Here is a 27,551-nt window from a genome sequence, read left to right on the forward strand (position 1 = left end):
CAACGTGATGTGGCAGTATTCCCACTGTTTGGCGCACCACCGATCCAATTGGTATAGTTGACTGCTGTAGCCGTAGGTAACCATACGAATTCATCCTTATGTGACAAATCAGAAGCGCCAATCCAGACATGACCTGGCGCTCCTCCTAATTTATGAGACAGAAAAAAACAGTTTTATAGAAACAAAAATCGCTGTAGGTAAAATAAAATTTGGTGCTTACCGCTATTAGCTAACACAACTTCTAAAGAATTTTGCTCAAGCTGAGATGAAACAATCGCATACCTCTTGAGATGCAGTATTCCACTGCACCAAACCAATTCACCTATAAAATTCATAAAAATAATAATATAAAATTATTTAAATCAGATACCTATATTTGTAATTAGCTTTTAGTTACTTTATACTTATTAGTCTACCTACACTTTGTCCTGCCATGTAATAGTTTTTCGCTAATGCATGTGGAAAAACGACCACACACAAAGCACAAGCGACAAAAATCATCGACTTCATTTTAACTGAAACAAATCTACACGTGTCTAAATAATATAATTTCTGGGCTTTTATGGTAAAATGGTGACTATTATCGAAACGGAGGGAAGTCACTTGTGTGCAAAATTTCAAAAATCACTCGCTTCAAGTACATTACGATGATTTTCATTTTGGTGTGATAAAGGTTTTCGTAAGAAACACTCATGATCACTTCGATTAGGTATAACAGATTACACTATTTCACTGTATGTTTAAGGAAAAATACCAAACAATTGTGATAAAAGATATTTTCATAAATTATATTTATAGATAATGTTGCAGATAGTAATCTACCCTCAGCCAACAAGGGGCCTTGTCACATTCCAACAAATTCATAAAATAAGTGAGAAGCGTAGTCAACCAATGTTTAATTCTTTGCTGTGCGACATTTACTTAAACTTTCAAGTTGTAAATACAGTGGAGTCTCGGTAATCCGACATTCACTTTGCAGGACAGTGTCGGATTAACGAATTTGTCGGATTATGGAGGACTACCTAAGACCCCTACAATCCGCATTTTTTTACATAGTAGTCAGGGGCGTAGCTACTGCCCTATTTGCCGTATCAATTATACGAGGCCCCCGGGCCACGGGGGCCCCCAAAGTGTGTAAGGAAAAAGAATAAAAACTTTCTAATTTATTTTACAAATGACAAAATTCTATAAAGCAATTCCTTTTTTTCGCGCCTTAAGCGTGCGTTCAAAAGTTGGCAACACTACATCGTAATGGCGGGCTGCGGGATGATTCCCCGGGAATCATCGATATCGCGATGTACGTGTACGTTGTTGTACTTTGCATTGGATGTTAAACCACGGAGTGCAGTGCACTGTTTATTTACGCGCTTTATATAAATGTGCATTACATTGTAATTCAGTACAAACAATATTGTTCTTCTGGTTTAGCAGTATTAGTAGCGATTTGTAAAAGAAATGAGTGAAAGGAAAAGAGATTATCCCAGCAGCGCAGAGAAAAGAAAAATTAAACAGAAAAGGGACGAGGTTATAAAAAAAGTGCCTAAAATTTCTTCATTTTTTCAGAGACAAGATACTGTGAGTGATTTAAATTGGAAAGGTAAGTACTACACTACTACCCAACCCATTTATTAGGGGCCCGTAGTGATAAACAAGGAAATCTTTTAATTTCGGTCTGTCCGTCACAAAAAGTTGTCTCCCCCCTCGATTTTCACAATTATACTGTTTTTAGGGTTCCGTGCCTTGATTAAAAAAAAAGCAAAATTCTAACTTATCTATAGGATTTTCAAAATTAAAACTAATCAAAAATTACTTAAGAACTTCGATGGGACAAGAACGGCTGTCAGACATCTCACTATTGTCCATAGAGGCAGAAACTTTAGAAAAACTAAAATCATCATCAGCCATAAATGATTTAATAAATCAGTTAGCCGAAAAAAAGGCAAGGAGAGTGAATATTTAAAATTCGATTTTTATTTGTAAAATGGGTAAATTATGTGATAAATAAATATTTCTTCTCACAATATTTTTTTTCTTTTGTGAAAAATCTTTACCTCCATATAAGAGCCTCCAAAAAAATTTTATACGGGGCCCCGACAAGGCACGCTACGCCGCTGATAGGAGTACCTTGTAATCCGACAAATTACACATCCAATATGGCATATAACCATGTCGGAATTCAAGGGGTGCCGGATTCGACCGGGGCCAGTATACTGCGACATCACTGTATATTAAATTGAAGTAACAACTAAGTTGCTTACCAGTTACAAATATAGAAGAATAATGTATAAAATTGAAAGGAAGGACTATGCCTGGAATAATGAATTATTGTTTTTATAATTTATGTCCGAAGAGACGAATTTTTTTACAGGCTTTAACAGACACCTGCACCGCGTAGTTTCCCGGGTGTTCAACCACATATACTCATTACGTTTTGCTGGTAGCTTGCATACATTAAAAGACAGCTAATAGCGACCACAGTGTTCGGTGGTGCCCGAAGCGTCCAATTCAGCTCTTTAGGTTCACTTTTCTTCTCTCGTGTGACCATTGGTTCGGATCGGGTTGCAAATAGAGATTGTTCAAGTAACAATTTTATTTAATAAGCTTGTCTTATCAAACTTTCTTTATGAATATTCAAGGCGATCGCAAGGTACTAAACCTAGAACAGGAACCACTTTATTTTGTAGATATTTAGCAGGATGGAAGTAATTCTATTCAAAATTTGAGATATCTGCTCTGTCCATACAAACTCTTCCAGATGATGCTTTAGCCGTGCTACTTCTTTCTGGACGAGTAGCATCAATTTGAGCCTGGACCACAACTCTCCACAGCCCTTATCAAAACTTGCCCAGAACGTGTGCTACCTTTCAAAATAGGGATACCAGGTTTTTGAGATATTTTGATGTGATTTTTATATATCACAAATTAATCTATAATATAAAAATGAATCTCAAAATATGTTGGTAACCGTATCACTCAGCAAAGTCTAGACCAATTTGACCAATTCATTTTTTTAAATGTTCGATAAAACCCAAGAGTGGTTTTTACGGCGAGAAAAATTTGAATAATTGCCGGGAAAACCCTAAAGCCAGCCCTTTTCTATAGAATACGAGTTGGCATTGAGATTCAACCATAGTTATAGTTAAATTGTTGGATCGGAATTGGCGCGCTAAAGTGCATTATTAGCAATCTAGATATCATCACTACATAGTATAAAGTAAAGTCGCTTTTTTTTCCGGTCCCTTTGTGAGCTTAAATATTTGAAACTACGCAACGGATTTTGATGCCGTTTTTTTTAATAGATAGAGTAATTCAAGAGGAAGGTTTGTATGTATAATAACATCCATTAAATAGTGGAGAAGTACTGTTATTTTTGAGGTTTCTAATGTGATATCGTAAATACAAAGTTTTCGATTATTCCCGTCTGCTCTTTGTGCGATGCTTCGTAGCTTCCCCCTCCAAGCATAGACGTGTGTATGTGTGTACGTGTGGGTTGAAGTTGACCGGTTGATGTTTTTGTTTGGAGAAGGAAAGTCGCTTTCTCTGTCTGTCTCTTTGTATGCTTAAATCATTGAAACTACGCAACGGATTTTGATGCGGTTTTTTACTTCCGTGCGAAGCCGGGGCAGGTCGCTAGTATCTGTATAAATCTACTGTTCGTGTGTATGTGATTAAATTTCTTTTAAACGGCTGGACCAATTTTGATGAATTTTTTTGTGTGTGTTCAGATGGGTTCGAGAATAGTTTAGATTCACAATTCGGTCTACTAGGTAATGTTCCAGTACCAGTTTCTTTTTTTCCAAAGGAAAAAAAAATGCGAAAAATTAATTGACAGATTGAAAGTCATTTTTTGACAATAATTATTATTAATAGTATATTAAGTAACAAGTGTCTAAACGAGGGCATTACAGACGAGAATTGATTAGGAGCGAGCGTAGCGAGCGGTGAATCAAACGAGTCTTTAACAACATTTAGCCACGAGAGGCTTACGCTATTTTTTCCACTTCCACTATAGTTCCACGTTGCGGTTTTGTAGGGTACCTAAGCTTTAAAAAAATTAGCTTACGTGATTATGTTTTCTTGGCTACGATTGGCTGCATAAGTTAGTAAGGAAATTATGTAACCTTCTTTTTAATTAAAATAAAACACTTCAAAAACATAAAATCATTTACTTGCTTTTAAGTGATTAGGTGCGTTTGATAGACAAATGATTATCAAATTTGTTTAATTCTCCGGATAACGTACTTAAGGCAAATGTTTTTCAGAATTTTATAATTTTAAACAATTGTACGTAGCCGTCTGTAAGGGCGACGGTTCGTCACAAAAAACTCCAGAGTACGTAGTCTGGTGGTGAAGTGAAGATAATAGAGTTGTAAATTCTATAACTCTTACAATATCTTGCACTATCATAGATGCAGCACAACGTCGTTGGAGTTGTCTGAATAATTGACGAACACAAGGAAGAGACAGCGAAGTCTTAAAACATGAAATTTCAATGCAAAAATTTATTTTTTTAATCCAGCAAACAGTAATTAACAACTAATTAAAGTTTAATATGAACGCAACTACACAAATTCACAGGCCACCCATAAGATATCAAAACAATCTCGAACCCACCATCCAATAATACCGTCCTGGTTGTATTGATCTACGCAACGTGATGTGGCAGTATTCCCACTATTTGGCGCACCTCCGATCCAATTGGTATAGTTGACTGCTGTAGCAGTAGGTAACCATACGAATTCACCCTTATTTGACAAATCAGACGCGCCAATCCAAACATGACCTGGCGCTCCTCCTAATTTATGAGACAAAAAAATTGTTCCTTAGAAACAAAAAACTGCTGATGGCAAAGTAAAATTTGGGGCTTACCGCTATTAGCTAACACAGCTTCTAAAATATTTTGCTCATATTGCGATGAAACAGTCGCCAATTGCATCCCTATTGAGGTGCAATATTCCACTGCACCAAACCAATTCACCTATACAATCCATAAAAATGATAATATAAAATTATTTAAATCAGATACCTATGTTTGTAATTAGCGTTTAGTTACTTTATACTTATTGGTCTACCTACACTTTGTGTTGCCATGAAATACTCTTTAGCTAATGCATGTGGAAAAACGACCACACACAAAGCACAAGCGACAAAAATCATCGACTTCATTTTAACTGAAACAATTCTATACGTGTCTCAATAATTTTATTTTTGTGCTTTTATAGTAAATAATGGTGACTATTATCTAAACGGAGAGAGGTCATTTGTGCAAAATTATAAAAATCACTCGCTTCGAGTACATCATGATGAATTATATTTTGATTTGATAAAGATTTTCGTAAGAAACACTCATGATCACTTCGACTAGGTATAACAAATTACACTATTTCACTGTATGTTTAAGGAAAAATACCAAACAATTGTGATAAAAGATATTTTCATGAAATGCATTCATAGATAATGTTGCAGATAGTAATCTACCCTAAGTGTGAGTCAATAAATGTGACTTGTATCATTCCAACCAATTCATGGAATAATGGAGAACCATTTACTTAAACTTTCAGGTTGTAAATATATTAAATTGGAGTAACAACTAAGTTGCTTACTAGTTACAAATACATAAGAATGATGTATAAAATTGAAAGGAAGAACTATGCCTGGAATAATGAATTATTGTCAATATAAATTATGTCCAAAGAGATGAATTTTTTACAAGCTTTAACAGGTTCCCGCACCCACTACTTTTTACAGATAGCTCGAATATATAAAAACTATAAAAAGACAACTGATAAGACTACAGTGTTCAGTTGTGCCGGAGGCGTCCAGTCAACCTCTTTAGGTTCACTTCTCTTCTCTCGTGTGGTAATTAGTTTAGAACGGGTAGCAAATAGGAGTTGTTCAAATAACCATATACATGCATATTCGGTTCTCCCACACGATGAAATCTTGCCTAAAAATTTTTTAGGCGCTCACAAGATGCTAAATCTAGAACAAGGACTGTTTTGATATGTAATGTGGAATTCCTCTGCCCATGCAAACTCTTCCATATGTTGCTCTACCACATGTTCCATATGTTGCTTAAGCCTCGGCCCCAACTATCACGGCCCTTTTATTGTTATTCCTGTCAAAGTTTACGCAGAGCGTGTGCTACCTTACAAAATATTTTGATATGTATTTTTTTTAATTTATCACTCAGCACAACCTAATTAATTAGATAATAAATATTTCGGAGGTAAGTACATCAATTCAAAATTTAGGACAAAATTATATTTCTTCAAAATACAAGATATGAGCAACTAATTGAGCCGCTTATTTTGAAAGTGGCCTAACTCCATTTATCTTCAAATCGAGATATTGAAAGTTTTGCGTTTCAATGAATTTAAAAATATACGTATAAGATACAAAGGAGTCATACTGCTTAAGCATATCTAAGGATGTTAAATTTAAAGTTCCAGTTAAAATAGTGGCAATTATTAAGTAAATAACGTGCGTTTCCTTATCAAGAATGGAGTTGGGCCACTTTCAAAATTAACAGCCAGATTCATTATAAAATTTGAAGATGCCCAAGTCCATTCAACATAATTTAAGATGTTTCAAATTGAAGAAAAAAAACGTCTTCGTTTCACAGACAGCTTCGTGAAGTAATACATTTTGTTTGTTAAAATCTGCCAAACCCCTAAACTTCTCAAAAATATTCTTTCTTTCTTCTTCATTATAATTTTTTGTGCACGCATTCCGACAACCACAATCTTTGTTTCGAAATTTTTTTCATGAACAATACTTCCGGTTTAACTGCAATATCTTTTTCCTGAATTCCGTTTTATCTTTCGCACTTTTTGGATATATGGTGCATCAATCTTTTCTCCATTGTTATTTGAATCTTCATCCTCTGATGAGGAATATTGTTTTATAACTCTTTTTCTTATTCGCTTTTTTTAATTATTAATTACTATTTCTTTTTCACTATCTGAACTAAGTCGTCTTCTTCGGTTCTTCCTCATGGGTGCAATAATTTCTATAATTTAATATTAAATTTTAAGTTTTATATTAATTAAACGTACAGGTTAATTAACTAACGCAATTGTCCCAAAAATGAGGTGGACTTGTAAATACTAATTAATTGAAATTACCTTCATCGCTGCTTTCCGATATTATCAATAGTAAATACCTTGATGTAACTATAAATGGAGTTAGGCCACTTTCAAACCACATGGGTCAGTTATTCTATTAATTCGGAAAACCTATGTGTAAAAAATGTACCGTATTTTCTCTGAATATAAGCAATCTGACGTGTGTCACTGATAAATAACATGAAGTTGTACATGTAACCATGGTAACCGGTAAAAAATTGAAAAACGGAGTTAGGTCACTTTCAAAATAAACGGCTCAATTAATGTTTAGCAGACGACCCATAAATTTTCACAGCGTTCTTAAACAATCTGTTCAACTTCAGCTGCCTGGTGAATTATTACCATTGAGTTAACCCCACAACAAGTTGGTGTACCCGAATGGTTCAACCGTGATACGTCATACGAAATGATCTTTCTGGAGCCAAAAATCAATTTTCAAATTTAACGTTTGTCGTTCTATAGGTACAAAAATACGGTGCTTACAGTTATTTTCTAAGACAGCATCTAAATAATTTTGCTTCGCCTGTGATTAAACAGTAGCCAATTGCAATGAAATATTTCATTAATGTAGTAGTTTTTCGCTAATACGTGCGGATAAACTACTACGCACAAAGCACTTGTAAGAAAAATCCTTGACTTCATTTACGTCACTACAGATTTACACGTACTTATTCATTTTTTTATATTAACCGCGATAGCTATCATCGAAATCTACACTATCAACTAATTCATTTTTTACGGATATTCTTCTGGAAATTCTTCATTATTTTTATTAATTATGTTCCGTTTTCTCACTTCGTTTGTGCCCATATATTTGATATTGTAAAATAAAAATTGTCATGAAGTAACACATTAATTACACAAAGGTAAAAACTTCCCCCTCCCTAATCACTGGCTTCCACAGGTACATGCACAGCAAATCCTCGTGTGGTCAACCATGTAAACCAAACCTACTGCATAAACTCCTCTCCCATTTCTGCCGGTTGGCCACAGGAGTAAAAGGACAGCTTGTAACCATCCGGTTAAAGCTCGACAAATACCTCTCTTTTCTCTTGATTGATCCTCAGTTCGGTTTGGGTCGCGCACAAGAAATGTTAAAATAACAGTTTTGTTTAATAAGATCATGGATTATAATATTCTAGATGAAATATTTTTCTTATAACATTCTAAACTGCACAGAGCAGCACCAGTCTTAGAACATGCATATTTCCTCAAATTACCACAATTCATACTGCAAACTTCTGGTTTGACGTATTTAACCTTTTCTGCTTTTAAAGGATAGTCAATATTAACGGGATAAGATACAATTGTGCTTTCATTGTTCTGTTTGTAGAGAATAACAGGCACACTCGCCCTAGCATTTTTTGCTTTTGCAGTCTTTAAAGCCTTAGACTCCTGCTTTTTCAACAGTCTCTCCAGAGTTTTCTTCTTATCTTTCTCTCTCTTCTCATCAGCAACTTGTTTTCTTTTCTGTGACTTAATCTGAGCCTTCTGAATAGCTTCAGGTGTCATTACTTTCTCTTTATAACCAGTTGGCAATGAAATTAAGCCTTGATTAGGTGTAGTTATATTATCTGTAGACCTATCATACATTGCCCTCTGTCTTGCTGTCATTAGAGAGGGGTCTTTTGGTTTGATCTTCTTTAACTCATCATCCACATCTTCTAATTTGCCTGATTCTATTGCAGTCAACCATCGTTCTTCATCACTAGATGCGCTATCACGTTTTTTGCGTTTTTTATTTGTAGATGTTACTGATGTGTTCAGGGATTGTGATTGTGGGGTGCGTGATTTGGAACTGCTGGGAGACATTTCTATATCTACAATGAGATCACTTGAGTCTTCATCAGAGTCTCTTCGAGGTCTCTTATTTCTTGATTTATTTTTTGAAGATGATGATCCTCCTGACTTTTGGAAATCTATATTTACATAACAAAATTAAATAATATTATTTTGCAAAGATTTATTCAGTAAAACGTACCCATTTCATTTAAAAGCACAATAACTAAAGATGCTTGCTAAGTTGTTTACATCTGTCAAAAGAATAACCTAAAAACTTCGATTGAGTTTGAACATGCAGTTATGACTTTCACTTCGGACTGATAATATTCAAATATTTCTCTTGTTTCTTTAACAAAACATACTTTAAAACAAAGAGTCAATAATATAATTTACAAATTAAATAATTTATATATTTTTTAAGTTATGTCCTCCGTTTCGGTTAATTATTGACTTAAATTCATATTTTGACTAAAACAAATATTTTTTGTCATTTACGAAATTGATATTTGATTGGTCCGTTTAGTTAACAGAGCATGCGATAGGCTGCAGTCGGTGCAGTTTGATTCATTAGTCATCTTCAGCACCTCAGACCAGTTAGACGACATTGCTTAAGTAATATCCGTGAAATCAGTGCAATATGTAATCGATAACACTTAACAACATCATATCATTTACAATCGCGTTGTTTGCTTGTTTAATTTTTGTGTCGGCTGTGACTAACCAACACTCATTATCAACAATTTTTGCAAGAAGGCAGTAATTGGAGGTCCATTCAACATTCAACAAAAGGTTAGTCATCCAGGGTTCATTACGCAATATTGCAACATTTTGCACCATCTGGTTATGCATTTGAATTTATTAATTAAGGATTTTTCTTCTTTTATTTTGGATTGTGTGTGTAAATAGTGTTGCCTTGTTGATTTCTAACTAGTTTTGGAAACAATTTAAAAAATGTACATGGTTGCACTTTTAATCTAAATTGCATGGATATCTTGTCATTTATTGTAATAATTATTGGAATGTGCTGATAATACTTCACTCTACCATCACAAATTAAACAGCTGTAGATATGCCCAATTTAAATGCAATATCAATCATGTTTTGCGGCACATTGTCTTGATAACAAACATAGAGTTCTCTCGGATGCGGCATGAAAAACAGCCGACCAACGACCCAGTAAGTAATCTTCGGAATTGTCTTCTTCACTACAGTCTCATCTTGATAAGGCACTTCGAACAACATGCCATGTTCCTTGATCGCCACCAAACTCTTGTTGATAAGCGATTTTGACATTTCTTCAGAATTCATATTCTAGAAATTAAAGAATCTTATTGAATATTTATTTCAATAGTAAATCATGTTGTGGTACCTTAAATCTCAAAGTATTTAGGAATAAATTATGCATTCTTTGCACTGTTTTCCTAAAATTGTTCAAAATTAAGTCTAAAGTTTTCGATTCCAAGTGGCAATCTGGCGGACTAAGCAGAATTCCTTCTGTATAGTCCAGTTGCACATAGTGAAACAGCATCAGATCCTTTCCTGTGGTTAAATTAAAGGGTTGAGCATCGCCGGTTTGATTTAACAGAGTGTTACGCAGCTCGGAAACATCATAACTACTCTGACTTATTTGACTACCATCCTAGAATTACGTTTAGTTATACAAAAATGTTTGTTTTAGATTTTTAATATTACTCTGTAATCATCAATATCTGACTCTTCATCATCTGAATATTTGTATCTTTCCCTTTGCGCTCTTCTGCCAAGGATAGGCTCGTCCGATACTTCGCTTCGTTCGCTGTTATTCCCAACCGAACTTTCCGACTGAACATCTATATCATCAAAAATCGATGTTGTAGATTGTGATTGAGACTGGGATTGTGCAACCATGTTCTGCAGTTGGTCATTACTACGTCGTTTTAAAATTGAAGTTAAATCAGATTTTTTACTTAAAGTGGTATTGTTATTCGATGAATCTTTGCCGCTAGGAAGCGGGTTAAAATTAACCAGAGGCCCTAGAAACAGTTCGCTCTTTCGCTTCACAATCGGCAATTGTGGAATTGTCACTTGCGAGCCGGGATTAGTTTTAATCCAGCGTTCGGCAAGCTCGGATATGCCTAATTCTTGAAGGTGCGCTAAAGTAGCTTGTGCTTCCTCCACATAGAAAGCGTCAGGGGTAGATTGTCCTCTGGAGGTTCAGTGCATCCACCCGCTTCCATTATCACTGCTAATAGGTCCTGAAAATCCATAAAAATTGTTACTGGCATTTTCATTCTAATGTTTGAGTGGTTGTCCTATTCGCAAAGTCAGTTAGATAAAGTGAATCAAAATGGGTGTTGTGTTTAATTGTTTAAATTGGAAGCAAAAACCCCGCAGAGATAACCATAAGAAGTTACAATATGAAGATAATTTAATTTTTTATATCTTGGTATAAAATTCTGTATGTATCATTGTCTAATTAATTATATATAAGTTTATTTCTAAATGTTCTGCAAACTTTAAAACTTAATTCACTGCGAATAGTATGACTGGTTGCATATATTACCTTGCCACCGCCGATTACAAGCAAGTAATGCCTTGCGCCACTTGGAATAATAAACTTTGTATTCTCCCGATTACAAGAATAAGGATGTACTTCCCTCCAAAGTACCATAGACCGCACAGGTTCCGTTTGCGATAAATGAAACAATCCTTGCTGTCGACAATACACATGAATGTCAATTAAATCCTCATGAATACCATGACTTGCTAATAAGTATCCGGAATGATACAGTGCGCTGCCCAAGATGGTAAATAGTCTTTGACAATCTAACGGGTCATCATTCTAAAATAATTAAGATAATATTATAAAAACAAATATATACTTGTAAAATAAATACCCATTCACGATAATCACAAGCTTCAAGCTCACTTAACGCATCATCAATCTGCATTTTAGCCTCGTTAGGTAAGTTTATGAAGTGCGCAGCTTGTTGCAATCCTTCGAATTGATACGGCGCCTCCAACACAGCTTTCATCGGCAGACTACTCAACAAAACACTTTGTTCTGCTTTGTTCCATAGTCCACTTGTTAAAATACGCGCAAAAAATCTCGAGAAAAAGTGATCCACTTCTCGATGCGATTGTTTTCCTTGCTCCCCAACGAAACACCTTTCTAAATCCCCGTAGATAAACTTCAAACTCCTCAGAACTTCATCATTCAAGTTAACAACTTCGTCTCTACTCAAACGATTATCTGGTAGCATCAATAACAATAGTTTTGCGCCTACACCCACGTTTGTATAAACAATATGTGCCAATCTGGAATTGAGCAAGACTGTTGTCACCCTAGGTTGATGTGATGTGACATCATTTATTAAATGATTAAGTGTAATACACACGCCACGATTCGAACATAAGCGATTCTTTTCGATTGGATTCGGATAGCAGTACAACACTCCTTGGAATTCAGGTCCCGATTCGGAAAGATCATCAGTGTCCAAATATAAAACACCAACTGGTTGATCAATTAATAACAGTTGAAGGTTTTCGTTGTTAGAAATTGTCGTCAATTGTTTGACAAACGTCGATTGATTGCTTATTTCTGATCCAGGTGGTTGCTTCGTGACTTCTACGCCGGTAACTCGTTGTAATTCCAGTTTAACTTCCATTTGATGCTCGAATTGTTCGAGAACCGCATTGAGATTATTTGCGTTAACGTTTACGTCGTTGATGGATTTCAACCAATCGCCAATTTTTATGTTCTTGTCGCATTTTGCAGGACCATTTGGTGTAATACCGGCGATCATAATTCGTGATCCATCAGAAAATGTACTCACGTTTATGCCAAGTAAATGTTCAACAAGTTTGGACCGACGTGAAATGGTCAACTCGTGATTCAGGTGTAAAACGACAATTTTTACCTCGCCTTCATTGTAATCCTGAAACTTTACTTTCGTCTCTTCTTTCTGGTCGTTCTTCTGTTGGCGTTTGCTTCGACGTTTGCTATCGCGTCTTCGAATCAATCGCAGAAATTTAGATCTAGTGCTTTTGCGCATTTGATTCTTCACGAATGTGTTACTCGGTTTCGTTTCGTTTTCTGTATTTGTTTGTGTCGTCACAAATGGGTGACAGTCAACGAACAACAGCTGCCCGTTTTCCTCGATGTATGTCTCCCATTCGGGGTCCGAACTACTTGAAATTAATAAATGATTAGTCCAACAATTTTAAATTTGCCGCTATGTGTTGTTAATGACAAGGTTGAAGCTGCTAAACGTCAGAAGTAAGAAGTCGGTAAAGTAGGGCGTGTTCTGCCCGCAAGGCTCACATTTCTACAACGCTACGAAGGGGGTTATCAGAGAGCTGGGAAAATTCGAAATCCAGAGCGTTTGCACCTTAAAACAATACGTAAGTGTGTTAGTTATTAGAAGAAGCGGCTTTGTTGCCACACGATTTGTGCATTTGGCGGTTGTACCTGTCACTGTCGGTGTAGAACGAGCTCGCCGAGTTTGAGGACGAGTCACCAGTCCATTCCTCGTCAGAATCGTCGTCGGGCTTTCCGTAGGTGCCGCGGCTATGCCCGGGTAGCAGAAATTGTTGTTCGTCCATTCTGCATGCGTTGTTTACAAAGTAGGCGTTTTTATATCTGCAACATACGCTTAATTATCCCGTGAAATTAAAGCGAGTTGTTAGGAACGTCGATGTCAAAACGCCATGTTTTCATTTTGTTGTGGTGTTTAGTTCGGGACAACGACACCATAATGTCATATGATTTCAAAATGTACATTGTTATATTTACTTAGATTAGTATTTTGTTATTTGATTCACCCTGCATTGATAAATTAGCGAACAGATCGTGGTTTCGGTTTCATTTCGTTGTTATTTTGGTACTTTCGGCGGCGCCGCCTGGTGACAAACTCGCGGACTACCGGACAACAAACTTTCTTTGTTTTAAAATATTGTCTAATTAATATGAAGTTCATTTGTTTATAGCGCTAGTTCGCACTTATTTCTCTTAATCGAAGTTTGTTCGAAGTATTCTTTTCACTTTTACAGCGATTTGCGCTTGGTGAAAATGACGCGTGGCAATCAACGTGATCTTGCACGCGCGAAAAACCTGAAGAAACAGCAGGAGATGAACAAAACCAAGGGTAATTCCGATGGGCTCACCCTCACGCAGCGCAAGGAGCGTGATGCGCAAATGATGCGAGAGAAACAACTGAAGAAGGAGCAGGATGCGAAAAAGTAGCGGACCGACGAGCGCCACCGCATCATAAACGTTTTTGTACATATTATATTTACTAAATCAACAGGAGACACAGGCTGGAAGGCGAATGGGAGAGAGTATTATCAAAGTGAACACAATAAATGATGACAATTTGACAAACAAAGCGGCTTAATTTTCGATATTTATTTCTACAATGTAAATGATTCAGCTTGGTGGTAAAATATTCAAATTTGTTTGCAATATTACAAAGTGCCAGTAGAGTCGACCGTGTAACTAGTAATGAAGAAGCAAGGCAACAAACACAATTCGGCACAAAACCTAACTTTTTTACATAAAACATACTAACATACCTTAAAAACGAAAAAGTTAAATATTACTCCCTAGATTAGATTAATAAGCGTAAAATAAAAGAAAATCCTAAAATGCTATCAACTAACTTGTACTTGTCGTTAAAACCAAAATGATACACTTCGAAAAACAAACCAACAAATTTTCTGCTGGAGCGTGTCAAGCGTTTAAAAAAATATTTCCTTCTTTGAATGAATAAAGTCACATTAATCTACCTTGGAGATCAATTCAAGTCAATAAATCTTATGTACATTCAGCGTCATTGGATTAATACAATTTTCAATGTTCACGTCTGTTTTACATTTATACAACACTCTTCTTTTTAGATCAAACTTGATGCTCGCGCGCGATGATGTGATTAAATAATTTAAATGTTGATGAAGTTTGACTAGAAAAAACCGTGAAATAGTTTTACTTAAAAATTTAACTTTATTATCTGTAATTAGCAGTTTTAAAAGGGTCCTACGAGAGGTAAGCGCGCACGGTTGCTTCCAAATCAAGCCTGCAGACGGCACATCTAGTAAGAGCGGAAGCGCATTCTGTACAAGCGACCATGTGGCCGCAGGGGAGAAACACGACGCCGATCTCATTAGTGTAGCAGATTTTGCATAGATTGACGAGCGGTGTGCCGCTAGGTGGATCTTTGGTTGTCACAGCAGCAGCGGCGGCCGGTGATGGCGGCGCTTGCGGACTGTTCAACGACGATACAGGGGCACGTGCTTCCACTCCCGAAGCGCTGGTGCTCGGTTTTGGTAAGCGGCCCTTCTCGTCGCCGGTTTTGTTGTGAAGCGCGATAAAATCAGCACTCTTGTTCATACGCAGAAAAGTGCACTGTGGGAACCAACTGGCGTGCTGCTCCCAGGGATCGTCCGACGGCTCCCAGGCTTTCAAACCACCACCACAGGAGTAGCAAATAGTTTGGTCACTCTTGCCAGAGTAATAGAAACCCGCTGGGGCGAGTTCCTCAGGACGCTGCTTGATGCTGACTGGCCAGTCCTTGAATGTGCGTAGGCGCTCTTCTACTAGAGCGTATTGCGGGTGCGCTGCTGAGGTGTGCTTGACGGCGTATCGCTGCACGTCCACCGGGCGACCGTTTTCGGGGCCCGAGTTGGGACGCACGTGGATGCCGTACTTGCCGCACGTGTCAAAACTAAGATCGTCGGCGGCTGATGTTGGACAAGAGGCGCGTTCGCTGTCCGACATACAGACGTTGCCGCACTCGACGCCGCGAATTAGTGGACAATGCGGCGACCAAGTTCGATGGTCTGCCGCCGGCACGTCGCCCGCCTCCCACTTCCCTAGCTCCAGGCCGCAGAAGGCGCACCTCACTATATCCGACTTTTGAGTGTAGAAGAAGCCCTGCTCGGCGAGGGCATCCGCCGTGACAAAGGTGCACGGCCAATTGATGTATGACAGTAGGCGGTTTCGCTGTGACTTCATCGGCTTCTTTTCATTGTCGACCGCTGTGACACTGTCAGGAGGTGGTTGGGAGACGGCAAGCGCTGGTCGAGGCGCAATAAGCTGATGTGGATGCGGAATACTGCTACTGTTGCTCACGAGCATCTTTGCCCGATGAGATGGTGCATCTACGGACTTTTCTTCCTCTCGCTTAGAAAACCTTTCCAAACTTGTCAAAACTACACTTTCGGGCAAAGTCGGCGAAAGCATACCAAAATTGTTCACCTGCAAACAAAATGAAATATTAATATACTACAATCGACAAAGACCACAAGTAAAGAAGAAGACATAACCAACCGGAAGCACATATTTTACAAATAGTGGATTATAGTGGAGAATGGCGATAGTACTACTAGAAGTAGACGCGACTCTTAGTCAGCCTCAGAAGCGACTCATAGTCGCGCTCTTCGGTTCGCGTGCACGCACGTAGTGCGGGCGAGTGCGGGGCGCGGAAGGTGGAAGCCATTCACGATTTCAAACATTCCATTCTTGACTCGGCGCGTCGCTCGCCGTCTCGGGGCCGTCGGCCCGCTCGCGCCCCTCTTGCAGCCACGGCCGCTCTCCGAGCTTGCCCTACCACATTCCTCAGAGATCACATCAATGACCGAGCGCCGGAAACTTACGCCTATACCAAGTGTTGTACTTGGTTGAAGTTTCCACAAAGAAAAACGATAAACTATGCTTTTTATTCTAGCATAATCAAAATTCATATTAGTTTTAAATGTCTTCGCGGTACAAAAGTTAAAAACCATTTGAAGTGTTCTTCGCGCAACACTCACGCTGTTTTCCCAGGCAGAGGATTGAGAAATGTTAGCCTCCGAGCCGCATTCCAGCGTTCGTTGGCTTGCAGCATCCGCGGCTGAAATTAAAATGCGTACCGCGAAACAAAAACCGGCGCACAAGCGGCACACAGGAAATTCATGAATTACTCTTTGTTTGTTTACCCAGCCGGGCGGCACTTCCGCTGCGCATGAAAGAGCCGTTTACTACAACTGTGCCTGTTCATTCTAGATTTTTTGTTGTTTAACCCAAAAAAAACCATTACATATAACATTGTTTACGTTATATACTATCAGCCATATTTGAATCTAATTTGTAATGACTAACGCAAGCGGAGTTTTCGTGTCTTGTCTTCGATTTTCGGCGAAGTTTTGTAAACACGCATGGCAATGAGCACGCGGCTGCGCGGCGGCCTCGTTTCGTCGCACCGCCTCACCGCGCACGCTCACCAAATTACATTTCGAAACAATCGAAAAGGTAAACACGTAGGTAAATGCTAAATGTTAAACAATAGCCAGCAAGTATTGTATTATCATTGTGTGGAAATTTACATTCGTATATTGTCTACAGTTTATTTTTACCGTGCACCACTACGAAAATTTTTTTACTGTCTATCGCGGCGCCATTAATCTAGTAAATTAATCCAAGATAGCGCTTATCACTGATATGTTCACGTAAACAAGGCACTTGAACCGAACGAAGTATACACGGTCGGCGATCGCTGAGAGTGGAAAAAAATCGATATTTCGCTGACTGGCTGGTTGGTTGGCATATGGCGAATGCGATTATTGACGTGTATTCAACGTTCTGATGCGCTGATTTCCGCCGCCCGCTGAACGTTGTTAGAGCGATTGTGTACAGCTCTCGGTACTGACCTTATTGCGGTGATTTTCTACGACTTTCTCGGTGAGGTTTCGCCGCCTTTCCGAGCGATTCTTGAGCACATGATCGCGGAGCGTGAGAACTGAGCGCGTTGCAGACGTGCCGACCACCATGGGACTGCGCTAGCGCAGTGTTGCCAGCTGCTCGTGCGCCGAACGCGCCTCGGTATGCGAATGGAGAACGAAATGAAACGGGGACGAACTTTTATTCACCGTAATAATCGCATTTCAAACACTTTAAAGTACTCCAAAGTATATCAGTAGATTTACACGAATTAAACCTGATTAGATATGTAGACAGATAAAAATGACACTGCGCAATCCGCACACACACTGCGCATGAGTTGTCAAAAAAACTGTTAAAACAAAAGTTTGTTTACTTTAGTTTGGTGCGTTGCAAATGACAGTTGTAACCGTTGTAATTTTTGTCTTGTGAACAGAACTTAGTTTTTTCCTTGTGATTTTCGCCGAAGAAGTGCACGATGCTGCGCAGCATCCTCAGCATCGCCGGCTGGTAATGGTAAGGAATGCGCTTCGGGCGTCGAGCTTTTCGCTCTTGCGCTTTTTCTCAACTCTCCTCGCATCTTGTTCTCGTTCCCCAGCGCGCGCGCTGTGTGTTCACCACCTACATCGTTTTCGGTCCCACGGCCTTTTATTACATTATATTTACGTCGCCCACAAACTGCTTCTTATACAGTTTGTTCCCGAAATTGTCACCAAGGTTACAATAATATTTAAAAAAGAAAACAGGCGCCATATTGTTTTTTGAGAGTTATTTGTTAGCTGACGTATATTTGAGCATTTTCCACTTACTTTGTGGACAATTTCATGTCCAAATTGTATAAATATGTACCCAAGCAATGTGATATTGTGTAAAACGTTTTCACAGCGAATTATAAACGTATTACGCTGTCGCATGGCGTTAAAAGTCTTTGCGTGTGTTACTACAAACTATGAAATTCCCATGCCGAGTGTGGGAAGCGTCAATGAAGTAAGCTCCGCGCCTGCCTCAATGGCATTTGTTTGCATTATGAGAACAGAAGAAAAGTATAAGTACGTAAGTGATCATGAAATGATGGGAAACAGAAGTGTACAGTAAAGTGAAGAAGTTCCTATTGTAAAGGGCAATTTATTCATTCAAGAATTTCATATTTTTTAAACTTGTTATTGTTTTTTCTTTGTGTGGCATTACTATCAGATCTTCACAGAGTGATAAACATGCAATGTTTTAAAATTATGCTTTTATAAGCGTTCTTTTGTTGTCGTTGGAATTGACTAGAAGTGGTTTACCATATCCGTATCAATTTCCGCACAACATATGCGCGATGGAAAAGACAACCGGCGAGAATGTGGGAAAACATGGGGACGTGGCAATCGACCGACCGTGCAGACCCGAGTCACCAACCATAACCAACTATATACCAGCAGCACTCTACAAGAACATACCCATGCCTTCATTCCTCGCCGGCCGGTTTGCCATCTCAACTCTTGAGACTTGCAACTTGCAACATGGGTAAGCGGTAGAAGTAAGATCACGAGAAAAGCTTCAGCTTCATTTGCGCGAGAGAAAGGCCGCAAGGCAGTGGAGTGACTCAAACAAGTCGGTTTGCAAGAGACGCGACTTCGACGGGTCCAAAGTCCTCCAGCGCTTTTTTAGCACTTTGCACACAACTCATACACACATGCGCATACACATCTGAGGCCGACGGAGCGAACGGTTTCATGAATGAAAATGCATAAATTGCTTTATGCATACGTATGCAGAGTTTATAGTCATATTCTTAGTCACAACACACAATCAAACGTGATACAAACTGTTGCCATAAATCCATGAATGGAACACGCAGAGTCCATAGTATTAAACTAGTCATTGAATTTGAATCCGGAAGTAATTCGAGATATAATAAAAACGATAAGTGTTAATCTGCCTGTAGATACCGCGGCCAACGCGGGAAAATATAACGATTTTTGTGATAATTACGTGTGTGTCATGCGTCTCAATAGTTTAACAATCAATTGGATCTCATTCAACAAATGGAATGCGAATGCGCGCCTTCAATGCCGTTTGAATGCAAATAGAGAATGCAGAAACAATGTGCACATATTTGCAAACCGTGCAAACTAAGCTGCCATACGAGAATTGCGAAACGATTTCCCACGAAATGTAAATATAGAATTAATGTAAGTGCAAAAACGGAAATACCAATATGGACGCCATCTTGAGAATCACCAAGACGTGCAATAAGAGAGTGGTCTATGAATGTTTGCAATAGCAACAAAAGAGAACACTTTAGAAAGTTGCTGCTTGCTGGTTAGTTGGGCGCCGCCATCATGGAAAAGAAACTTTCGAGTGGTCTCTTCATGGTGACTGTTTGCGGAGAGCGGATATCCTACAGCGGAAGTCAGTTCCTGCTTGATAGTATATCTGTTCGGATATGGGGGTAACCCAAACGCCAGACATTTTAAACCGCAGCTTAATGTTATTAATATAATTTATATAATTTTATCTGCCTTTAATGACAGTTTCATAAACAAAGCAAAGTTCAAAACCATTTGTTTTGTTTTCGGTTGATATCGTATCACCATGACGACGATCAGTAACATTCCATGCACGGCTGTCGTGCACGACAGTGAACAACATTTCACATAGTATCAAATTTATTTACGTAACTCTAGATACACTTAGATGTTATGCTGGTTATTTAGGCTATCACTACTTACCGTTTTCAAAAACGAAGTTTCAATATTCGAATTGTTGATTGTAATATCCATACAATTTATCAAATAGTAATCCTTGGGCAGTGCCTTGATATGTCTTCGGTTATTGCCGTAATATTCACTGTGTTGCACTGTTCAGTTATGTTCGTCCACTTGATGTTTAACCTTAACTTTATGTTGTGTTTAATCTTGAACATTTCCTTGTAATTACTAAAACTGTTTTGAGAGTGTTGGTATTTATGCGAGTATTTGTTAAAAGTCGGAAAAGTTGAAAACGTTGTTGGTAAGTCGCGTCGAGTAAGCACTACATCAATACCAACTCTCTGACAACTGACTGACTGGCTGAGTCGAGACTCACAGTGCGCTCGAATCGAAACGGGGCTTTTCGTATTCAGAGACCGTTCGCTTCGGTGGAGGGGAGACATTGCCGGGTGCACGGTGCACTGATAATGTAAATACTTAGTACAATTCTAGAGCTGCTCGAGTTGATCATGGGTGAAATTGTGTTAGAAGTTATTAAAAAGTTCTAGAATTAAGTAATTTAGAGTTAAGACGGTGCTGGTACTTTGGAATGCACTCAAAGTACCCACACCAACTGAGTAAACTTATTCTAGAACGAGTACCAGCATAGCTAAAGATTTTACTAGCCGATTTGAGACATAAGAAGAATAAAGGGCTAGCTGATTAGTGGCTGGACACCCAGGGTGTGTGTAAATTGTAAATGTTATTGACAGGTCGATAATTTTTATGGTCTCTGAGATTTTGGTCTTAAAACCCAAATATCTTCTTTTTTTGTCTCGTTTGCAGTTCAAAGAAACTCTATTCACTTAATCCTTCAGTTTCTACGAACTTCATCTTTATTACTTTTTCATTTCTTTTTTTCTGGTGTAGAAATTCAGCAACATCCTGCATTTACTACTCCAATTATTCGGTGATTATAAACAGTTAATAATTTTCTTCCCAAAGGTCGACTGGTTCATTCCGAATTCCTTTGAGGCCGCACACCTTAAGACCTCCATACATTCTCCAATATGCTCGTACACACTATCAAATCGTAAGGTCGTTGTGAAGTCGCAGCCTTTTCCTGTCTCGGCTGAGAATGCTGCAAGGCTGCAGGCCGGCTGTGAGATGAGCAACGGCTGAGAATTGCCGAGAAACACCAACACCCGAAGGCATTGAGGAGTAAAAATTGAGTAATCGTCTGTTCTATGGTCTACGAGGAGCAAACGAAAAAAAATGTAGTAAAGGTGCGTGCGCCGAAAAAAGCGACCAAAACGCATAGGAATGCGGTTCCTCCGGCTCTTTATTCAAAGCGATTCCAGTCGATTCCACAGCGTGGTAGTGACCACGATTGCCAAGACGGCTGAGAGCTGCAGAGACCACATGACCATTCATACCAGGAGCTCGCCATTCATACACCGACTCCTCCAGAAACTCTATATAATTTAAAACACCTCAAAAATTCTAAATTTTAAACATTGCTTAAGATAATTAACACTCCTACTTGAGGATTGTCCTGATGTGCATAAACAAAATTTCTCAGCTTGCTACTTCTATAAATTTATTGATAATTTTGGGACATGTAGTGGATGTTGGTAGGTGCAGTTGTTAAATGCGGCATTTCTTTGAAGCGTTTGGAGCGCTGGAGTTGGAATCGCTTGAAATCATAGCGAACGCGAAGAAACGGCACGACGGCGCCGACCTACGTGACTCTTTTATTTTTCTTCAGCATACACTTGGGTGTACCTACACCCATCATATTTTTACGGCTGGCGCGTTGGTGATGAGAATCAGCATCGCTTCTCATTTTCTCCCGGTGGGCAATCCTTTCCTTTTGGACTTCTTTCAAACTCTTCAGACCTTCAGAGGCTGCATAGGATCTTCTGACGCGCCGGCGAGCAAATAAAAAGTCTTTCCACTCGACTCGCAAGTCAACTCGGAGTCTTTAACCACTCGACGCGTTTTGATTGTTTTGATTGTTTAATTTTTCATTTCACGCCGGCGAGTCACTAACAAGAAAAGTTCATTTTCGCTCTTTCACAATAAAGACATAATAGATGATTTGATTTTTTGGTGGAGGCGCCCTGTATCAATTTAGTATATTATATTTAAACCTAGAATAATATGTTATTAATACATTTAGTTAATTACTCACATGGGAGTTAATATTATTTATTTGTTCACAATGAAATACCATGATGAACAAACATTTGTAATAACTATGCATGTCGGTCACTCCCGCGTATCAAGCACAACGAACTTTTGGTTCAACTGCCTAGAGCCACTTTATTTGCTCAGAGAGCTCCGACATTTGTTTATCCGATAAATCGTTTATAAACAATACTGCTGTTTGTTATCCACTCAGCTCGAGTTGCAACTAAACTAGGCTGAGTGTTAAACGTAAAATATAAAATATAATTACATACGTACTTGTACTTTATACAAAATAATGAATTAGTCTGGCAGATAAAGTTAATTATTTGAAAAGTACATTTTTGTTGTCCCATAAGATTAACGACATTAATTAACGATTAACAGCTACAGATTTATTGGACTTTGTAATCGCTTTCTCCATATTAATGTTAATCTGTTTATTTATCTGAAATATCTCAAAAACTGTTAGTGTGTGCATTTAGTAAATCATGCTAATATCAATATTTATCTTTTTGCAGATATCAGGGAGAGTCGTCTGTCGGTAAGTGTTGAAATAGTTTGGGTATGCAAGTTGCAACAAGTCGATCTGTCATTGACACTGTTATTTTCGTGGCAAATTTAGTAGCACCGCAGCCACCACATACAAACGCTTAATATCCGCATTCGCGTTTAGCTTGCGAATGTTTTCTTATATTTTTTTGTCTGAGGTTTTAGCAATGTCGTGTTTTGAATTTTTTTATAGTGGTTTTGACAAACTTTAACTTGAAGTGCATGAATCACATCCCATTAAATTTAATTCTTAGTTCCAAGAATATACACTGTGTGGTTCAATTTTTTACCGGAGTAGTTTTTAGTTGTTAATATTTTAAGGATCATTGTTTGTAAAGGATGTGTAAATTTATCACTCGAACGATTCACTGCCCACACCTTTAACTACGCCCATTTATACAAATCGCTATTTTTATAACAATGCCGTTATGAATAATTGACTCGCGAACGAAACATGTGACACAACAGAAAGTCACCTTCAAAACTTGCAAAAACACCTCATTGATTATAATGAGTTTTGCATCTTTTTTCGTTTATAGTTGCTTAAAAATGATTATATTCATAGAAAAAGCGCTGTTTTCTTTATCCAAATAGTAGGATATTTTTAAACACCGAAAAATAAGTATGTACTTCAAAAATAGAATCATTAGTCGCCTGTAATTGCTAACATGCCGCTGAAAGTGCCGAAATTATCCACGCAGTTCTTTGGTGCGCATCCTTCACACCCGTGGAGCACATGCTGCGTAATGTGCGCTCTTATACATTCGTAAATTGCGTCTTTGGTAATTGTGCTTTGTGTAAAAACTGCGCGTCACTTTAATTTTTTGGCGAAACCAAGGCCGCCAACATCGCCATTCGGCTTTGTTGCTGCCTTACGCTGCTCTTCACTGCTTGCGGCGCAATTTACTCTTTTAAACTTCTGTGTCTGTGTCCAAAAAGTGGGGCCAGCCGCCCGGTTTAGCTTTATTCGTAACGAACTCGAATGCCCCCATCTACCAACCCAACAACTTCAATTGAGCTAGTAAATATCAAGCTAAAGTTCAAATCATTATTCTTTTATTCTTTTTCTGTGTCTCGAAAAATAACATCAAGGCCAATTCCGATCGAAATCTGTTATTTACAGTTTTTTTACGCGTGTGTTGATTTGGAATTGCGTCATTAATATAATACATGTTTGCATTGCCTTGTAAGATTAATCGCGTTTTTCAATTAAGCAATTAACGGTCTGGTGATGGGAACGCGCCTTCACCAGATTTCCATTCGGTGGGAAAATTCGCATGATGTGCGTCGTTCTTTCAAATGCACAGTTAGATTTTCACATGTCGATGATTTTTCCCCAGTGCACTAGTATAATAGACATGATTTTTCAATTTGCTAATTGCCGTATTGTTGTCCGCAGTCCGCACGCAATTAATTTATACGCAGTCATGCGCCACCGAGTATGATAACACTTCATTATAAATTTATTACCTGCTCAGAGTTTTCTCATGAGATTGCACCTTCACATCCGATATTTTTAGTCTTATTATTTAAATTAATAGATTTATTTTTACTGACTTCATGCTTGGTTTATTCTTAAAATAAAAGTGCCACGTGAATTTTTGACGGTTCCAAAAATTGCTCATGCGCATCTCGCTTAATTTTGTTATGACTCGACACAAGATTTATTCATAACATGAAACAAAAAAAACATGTTTACCGGATGCCGATATTATTTTTTCTTGGCATTTATTTAAATGTTGATTTTCTCGTTACTTTCGTAAGAATTAATTATTATGTTCATTGCTAGGGAGTGTTACCTTCAATCAGTTGAACAAACTTAGCCTTTGCATATTGATTTCAAGACCATTTCGAGTCTCTTGCTGACATAGGATAACAAAAATGTTCTTTGAGTGAGTATTCTGACGACTGGGTCGCCTTCTGATTCCATCTAATTATGACTAAGCCCCGCGTATTATGCTGAAAAAGCACGAGCGCCATTTTCTGCACGGCGTGGCCTGGAAAGGAGCACGAAATTTATTTCGTGCCTGTGATCCTTGACTTGGATTTTATCCACGGTCATCAGTGCTCTGTCACCGGTCACTGGTTACTACAGTCACATCCGGCTGAGAGCTTTACTTGAGATTTTCTTATTTCTTTTCTTGGAAAACCTCTTTTAGAGCATATCCCAGTAAGTATAATTACCTCCCAAGTCGACATCCACGTGCATATCATATTATAGTTTGGTATAATGTTATATTCTACTGAATTTTGATATTGTGGTGTTTGTGCAATGGATATATTGTTGAAATATTGTTATACTTTGTTGCGTTAGATTTATATCAGATTTCAGCGTATTTTATGTTTCTATTGATGCTGCTGATGTTGTAAAATATCGCGCAATACTACGCGAATGTATTTGCGCAAAATTTAAAACGCAATGTACATGGCAATAACAAAAACGATCTGGTCAGGAATATCAACGCATTAAGCACGAACGCCCACCAAGCACACGAGCGCCACTCACACACAACAATTTGACAATAACAAGCGTGTATGTATACAACAAAAAACGTCAATTGCCAACACACACTTACGCGCAAAATGTACACTAATTTTGTTTAACATTACGTCATGCCTATAGTGCATTTAGTGGTCACGTGAACTTTCAACTATAAACAACATAAAAAAGCTTCTAGAACACCAAAACCGTGATGATTTTTTTAAAATTAGATTTATGAGTCATCACGAATTAATTCGTTAATTAAGTAGCGCTACAAGGTCGTTTCAGGTTTTTAGGACATTCAAAATAAATGCTGCAGTTTCACTATACCTACCTACGCGTATAAAAAACGCCTGCTTTGTTTGGTTGTTTGGTAAAGCAAGGACGTAGGTAAGTGAAAAAGTGAAAGCGATTTTTACATAACACCACCGACACTACTCACATTACCATAAAATTGTTACACAAAACTGCACATGTAAAAATATCAAATGAACCTACAAGGAAATAATTGTACTGACTGCGTGACAATAATAATTTTAATATAAATTATTGTGGTATTGATTAGATGCGTTTTGCGTTTGAAGGATTAAATAATTGACATTCTACGTAGCACGGAAGCACATTGTTTGCATACTCTTATTGTCATCAGGCGGCTAGCTCTCGCCATTAATAATTAGCGTCATTGCATATTACCTATATCTCATTATGCCTATCCGATTATGTATTATATTTATCTATGTGATATAGTGATTATTAAACGCATGCACGCACGAATATGCGATATTCATGGGCGGGCATCAGGCATGCAAACAAGTTGTGGGTGCTTCATGCGCAAGTACAATGTTTGTGCAGATTGCCGATTGGCTTTTTATTTTCGCGTGTTGACATTTGCGATCGTTAGAAGCCGACGTCAAATGCATCGCGTGCGTAATTAGACAATAAATATACAGCCGTTGTTTATTACATTCATTTTTGTTCAATTTTTATCGTTACATTAATATTTGATGGGAAGCGAATAAATGAGTTCTGTATTAGGACTAGTGACATACGAGTATATCTTTGTGCTTGATGCAAAATATGAAGATTATTTGACTGTAGTATTTTCATTTTTTTTGCAATTGCTTTTTGTCATTGTTCTGTTTCGATGATTTTTAATTTTTTTTAGTATTTTCTTAAATTAGATTTTTCTGCGTTTTTATTTTGAAATTTCCATATTTTTTACTTCAAATAGAACAATTCCTTGTAGCTAATTATCTTTTTGAGATCCACATGATTATTATTATGACTATTATTATTATTATTATGTTGCTTTCAGAAAAACACGTTCCAATTATATTTTAAAAATTGTTTATTTAATAAATTGTCCTCTTCTCGCAAATTTTAGATATGGTCTAATACTGGGATAATGGACTGCAGTATATTTTAAATTTTTGCATTTTCAATATTCATCTTATTTTAACATCAACACCGAATTAATATTAATAAAATAATAATTTCAGTTAATATGACATAAATATATCGAAGCAGTGAGGGTACAAAGTTCAACGGAACAGCTGATGATTAAAATTAATAAAGTTATTCGAAAACAATGATTCTATAGGTAATCAATAGTTGATAAAACATGACGAAAGCATATTTTTCCATGATTACTTTCATATTTGTTATTGTAACACGGAATTTCTCAATTGAATTCGGAATGTAATTTTTCCAGTCATTTCTTTTCGTAGAAACTACAATTTTACTATGTATGTCTATTCGATCGTAAATAGATATCACTGATTAGATATCCGTTCAAATGACTCATTCATTGAGCAAGAGGTCGGGATTTCTTTACCTTCATTCATTATTTCTCAAATATTGCAATAAGTAGGCGCCGCACATCTTATCGTCAATGTTGATTTTATGACAAACTCTGGAATACAACCGGATATAGACGTGACATATTTTTAATTACACAAGTCACCATTATACTTCAAATTGCATCTGCGTTTGCAACTTGAAATCGTCCTTGCGTATCCGTTCCGAGGAACTTGCTGTCTACAAAAAATAGCATCATAATACGCAATCGA

The 27,551-nt window shown here is 37.8% G+C and overlaps 4 protein-coding genes and 1 long non-coding RNA gene across 7 annotated transcripts; 1 reads left to right on the forward strand and 4 right to left on the reverse strand.

Annotated features, from left to right (window-relative positions):
- Nucleotides 1-8,233: 8,233 nt before the first annotated feature.
- On the reverse strand, nt 8,234-9,315 carry LOC135800554 (INO80 complex subunit B). Its single transcript, XM_065313818.1, has 2 exons — nt 9,109-9,315; nt 8,234-9,046 (listed from the first exon to the last, which is right to left on the reverse strand). The coding sequence occupies exons 1-2, from the start codon at nt 9,110-9,112 to the stop codon at nt 8,256-8,258; spliced, it is 795 nt and encodes a 264-aa protein (XP_065169890.1). The 5' UTR covers nt 9,113-9,315; the 3' UTR covers nt 8,234-8,255.
- A 561-nt stretch (nt 9,316-9,876) lies between these two features.
- On the reverse strand, nt 9,877-13,942 carry in (protein inturned). Its single transcript, XM_065313806.1, is given in 7 exon segments — nt 9,877-10,220; nt 10,279-10,548; nt 10,602-11,083; nt 11,086-11,143; nt 11,452-11,730; nt 11,786-13,076; nt 13,360-13,942. Coding segments are annotated over 7 exon segments (2,772 nt in total). The 5' UTR covers nt 13,494-13,942; the 3' UTR covers nt 9,877-9,962.
- A 17-nt stretch (nt 13,943-13,959) lies between these two features.
- LOC135800558 (putative SERF-like protein) lies at nt 13,960-14,275 on the forward strand. Its single transcript, XM_065313822.1, has one exon. It carries the CDS (start codon nt 13,960-13,962, stop codon nt 14,131-14,133), a length of 174 nt encoding a protein of 57 aa, XP_065169894.1. The 3' UTR covers nt 14,134-14,275.
- On the reverse strand, nt 14,276-20,665 carry LOC135800551 (putative inhibitor of apoptosis). Of its 3 annotated transcripts, none has more exons than XM_065313814.1 (2): nt 20,301-20,665; nt 14,276-16,143 (listed from the first exon to the last, which is right to left on the reverse strand). In XM_065313814.1, exons 1-2 carry the CDS (start codon nt 20,349-20,351, stop codon nt 14,923-14,925), a joined length of 1,272 nt encoding a protein of 423 aa, XP_065169886.1. In that variant the 5' UTR covers nt 20,352-20,665; the 3' UTR covers nt 14,276-14,922. The 3 variants fall into 3 exon arrangements, with proteins under 3 accessions (XP_065169886.1, XP_065169885.1, XP_065169887.1); XM_065313813.1 differs by lacking the exon at nt 20,301-20,665 and adding an exon at nt 17,574-17,836; XM_065313815.1 differs by lacking the exon at nt 20,301-20,665 and adding an exon at nt 16,216-17,193.
- A 1,093-nt stretch (nt 20,666-21,758) lies between these two features.
- Nucleotides 21,759-25,415, reverse strand: LOC135800559 (uncharacterized). The gene is made up of 2 exons (XR_010550183.1): nt 22,728-25,415; nt 21,759-22,674 (listed from the first exon to the last, which is right to left on the reverse strand). It is a non-coding gene; the product is annotated as an uncharacterized lncRNA (long non-coding RNA).
- Nucleotides 25,416-27,551: the final 2,136 nt, after the last annotated feature.

Source organism: Atheta coriaria, unplaced genomic scaffold (assembly GCF_025399875.1).
Source record: "Atheta coriaria isolate IRGN ID8LTWV9N9 unplaced genomic scaffold, Caltech_Dcor_3.1 hic_scaffold_10_pilon, whole genome shotgun sequence".
Lineage (NCBI taxonomy): Eukaryota > Metazoa > Arthropoda > Insecta > Coleoptera > Staphylinidae > Dalotia > Dalotia coriaria.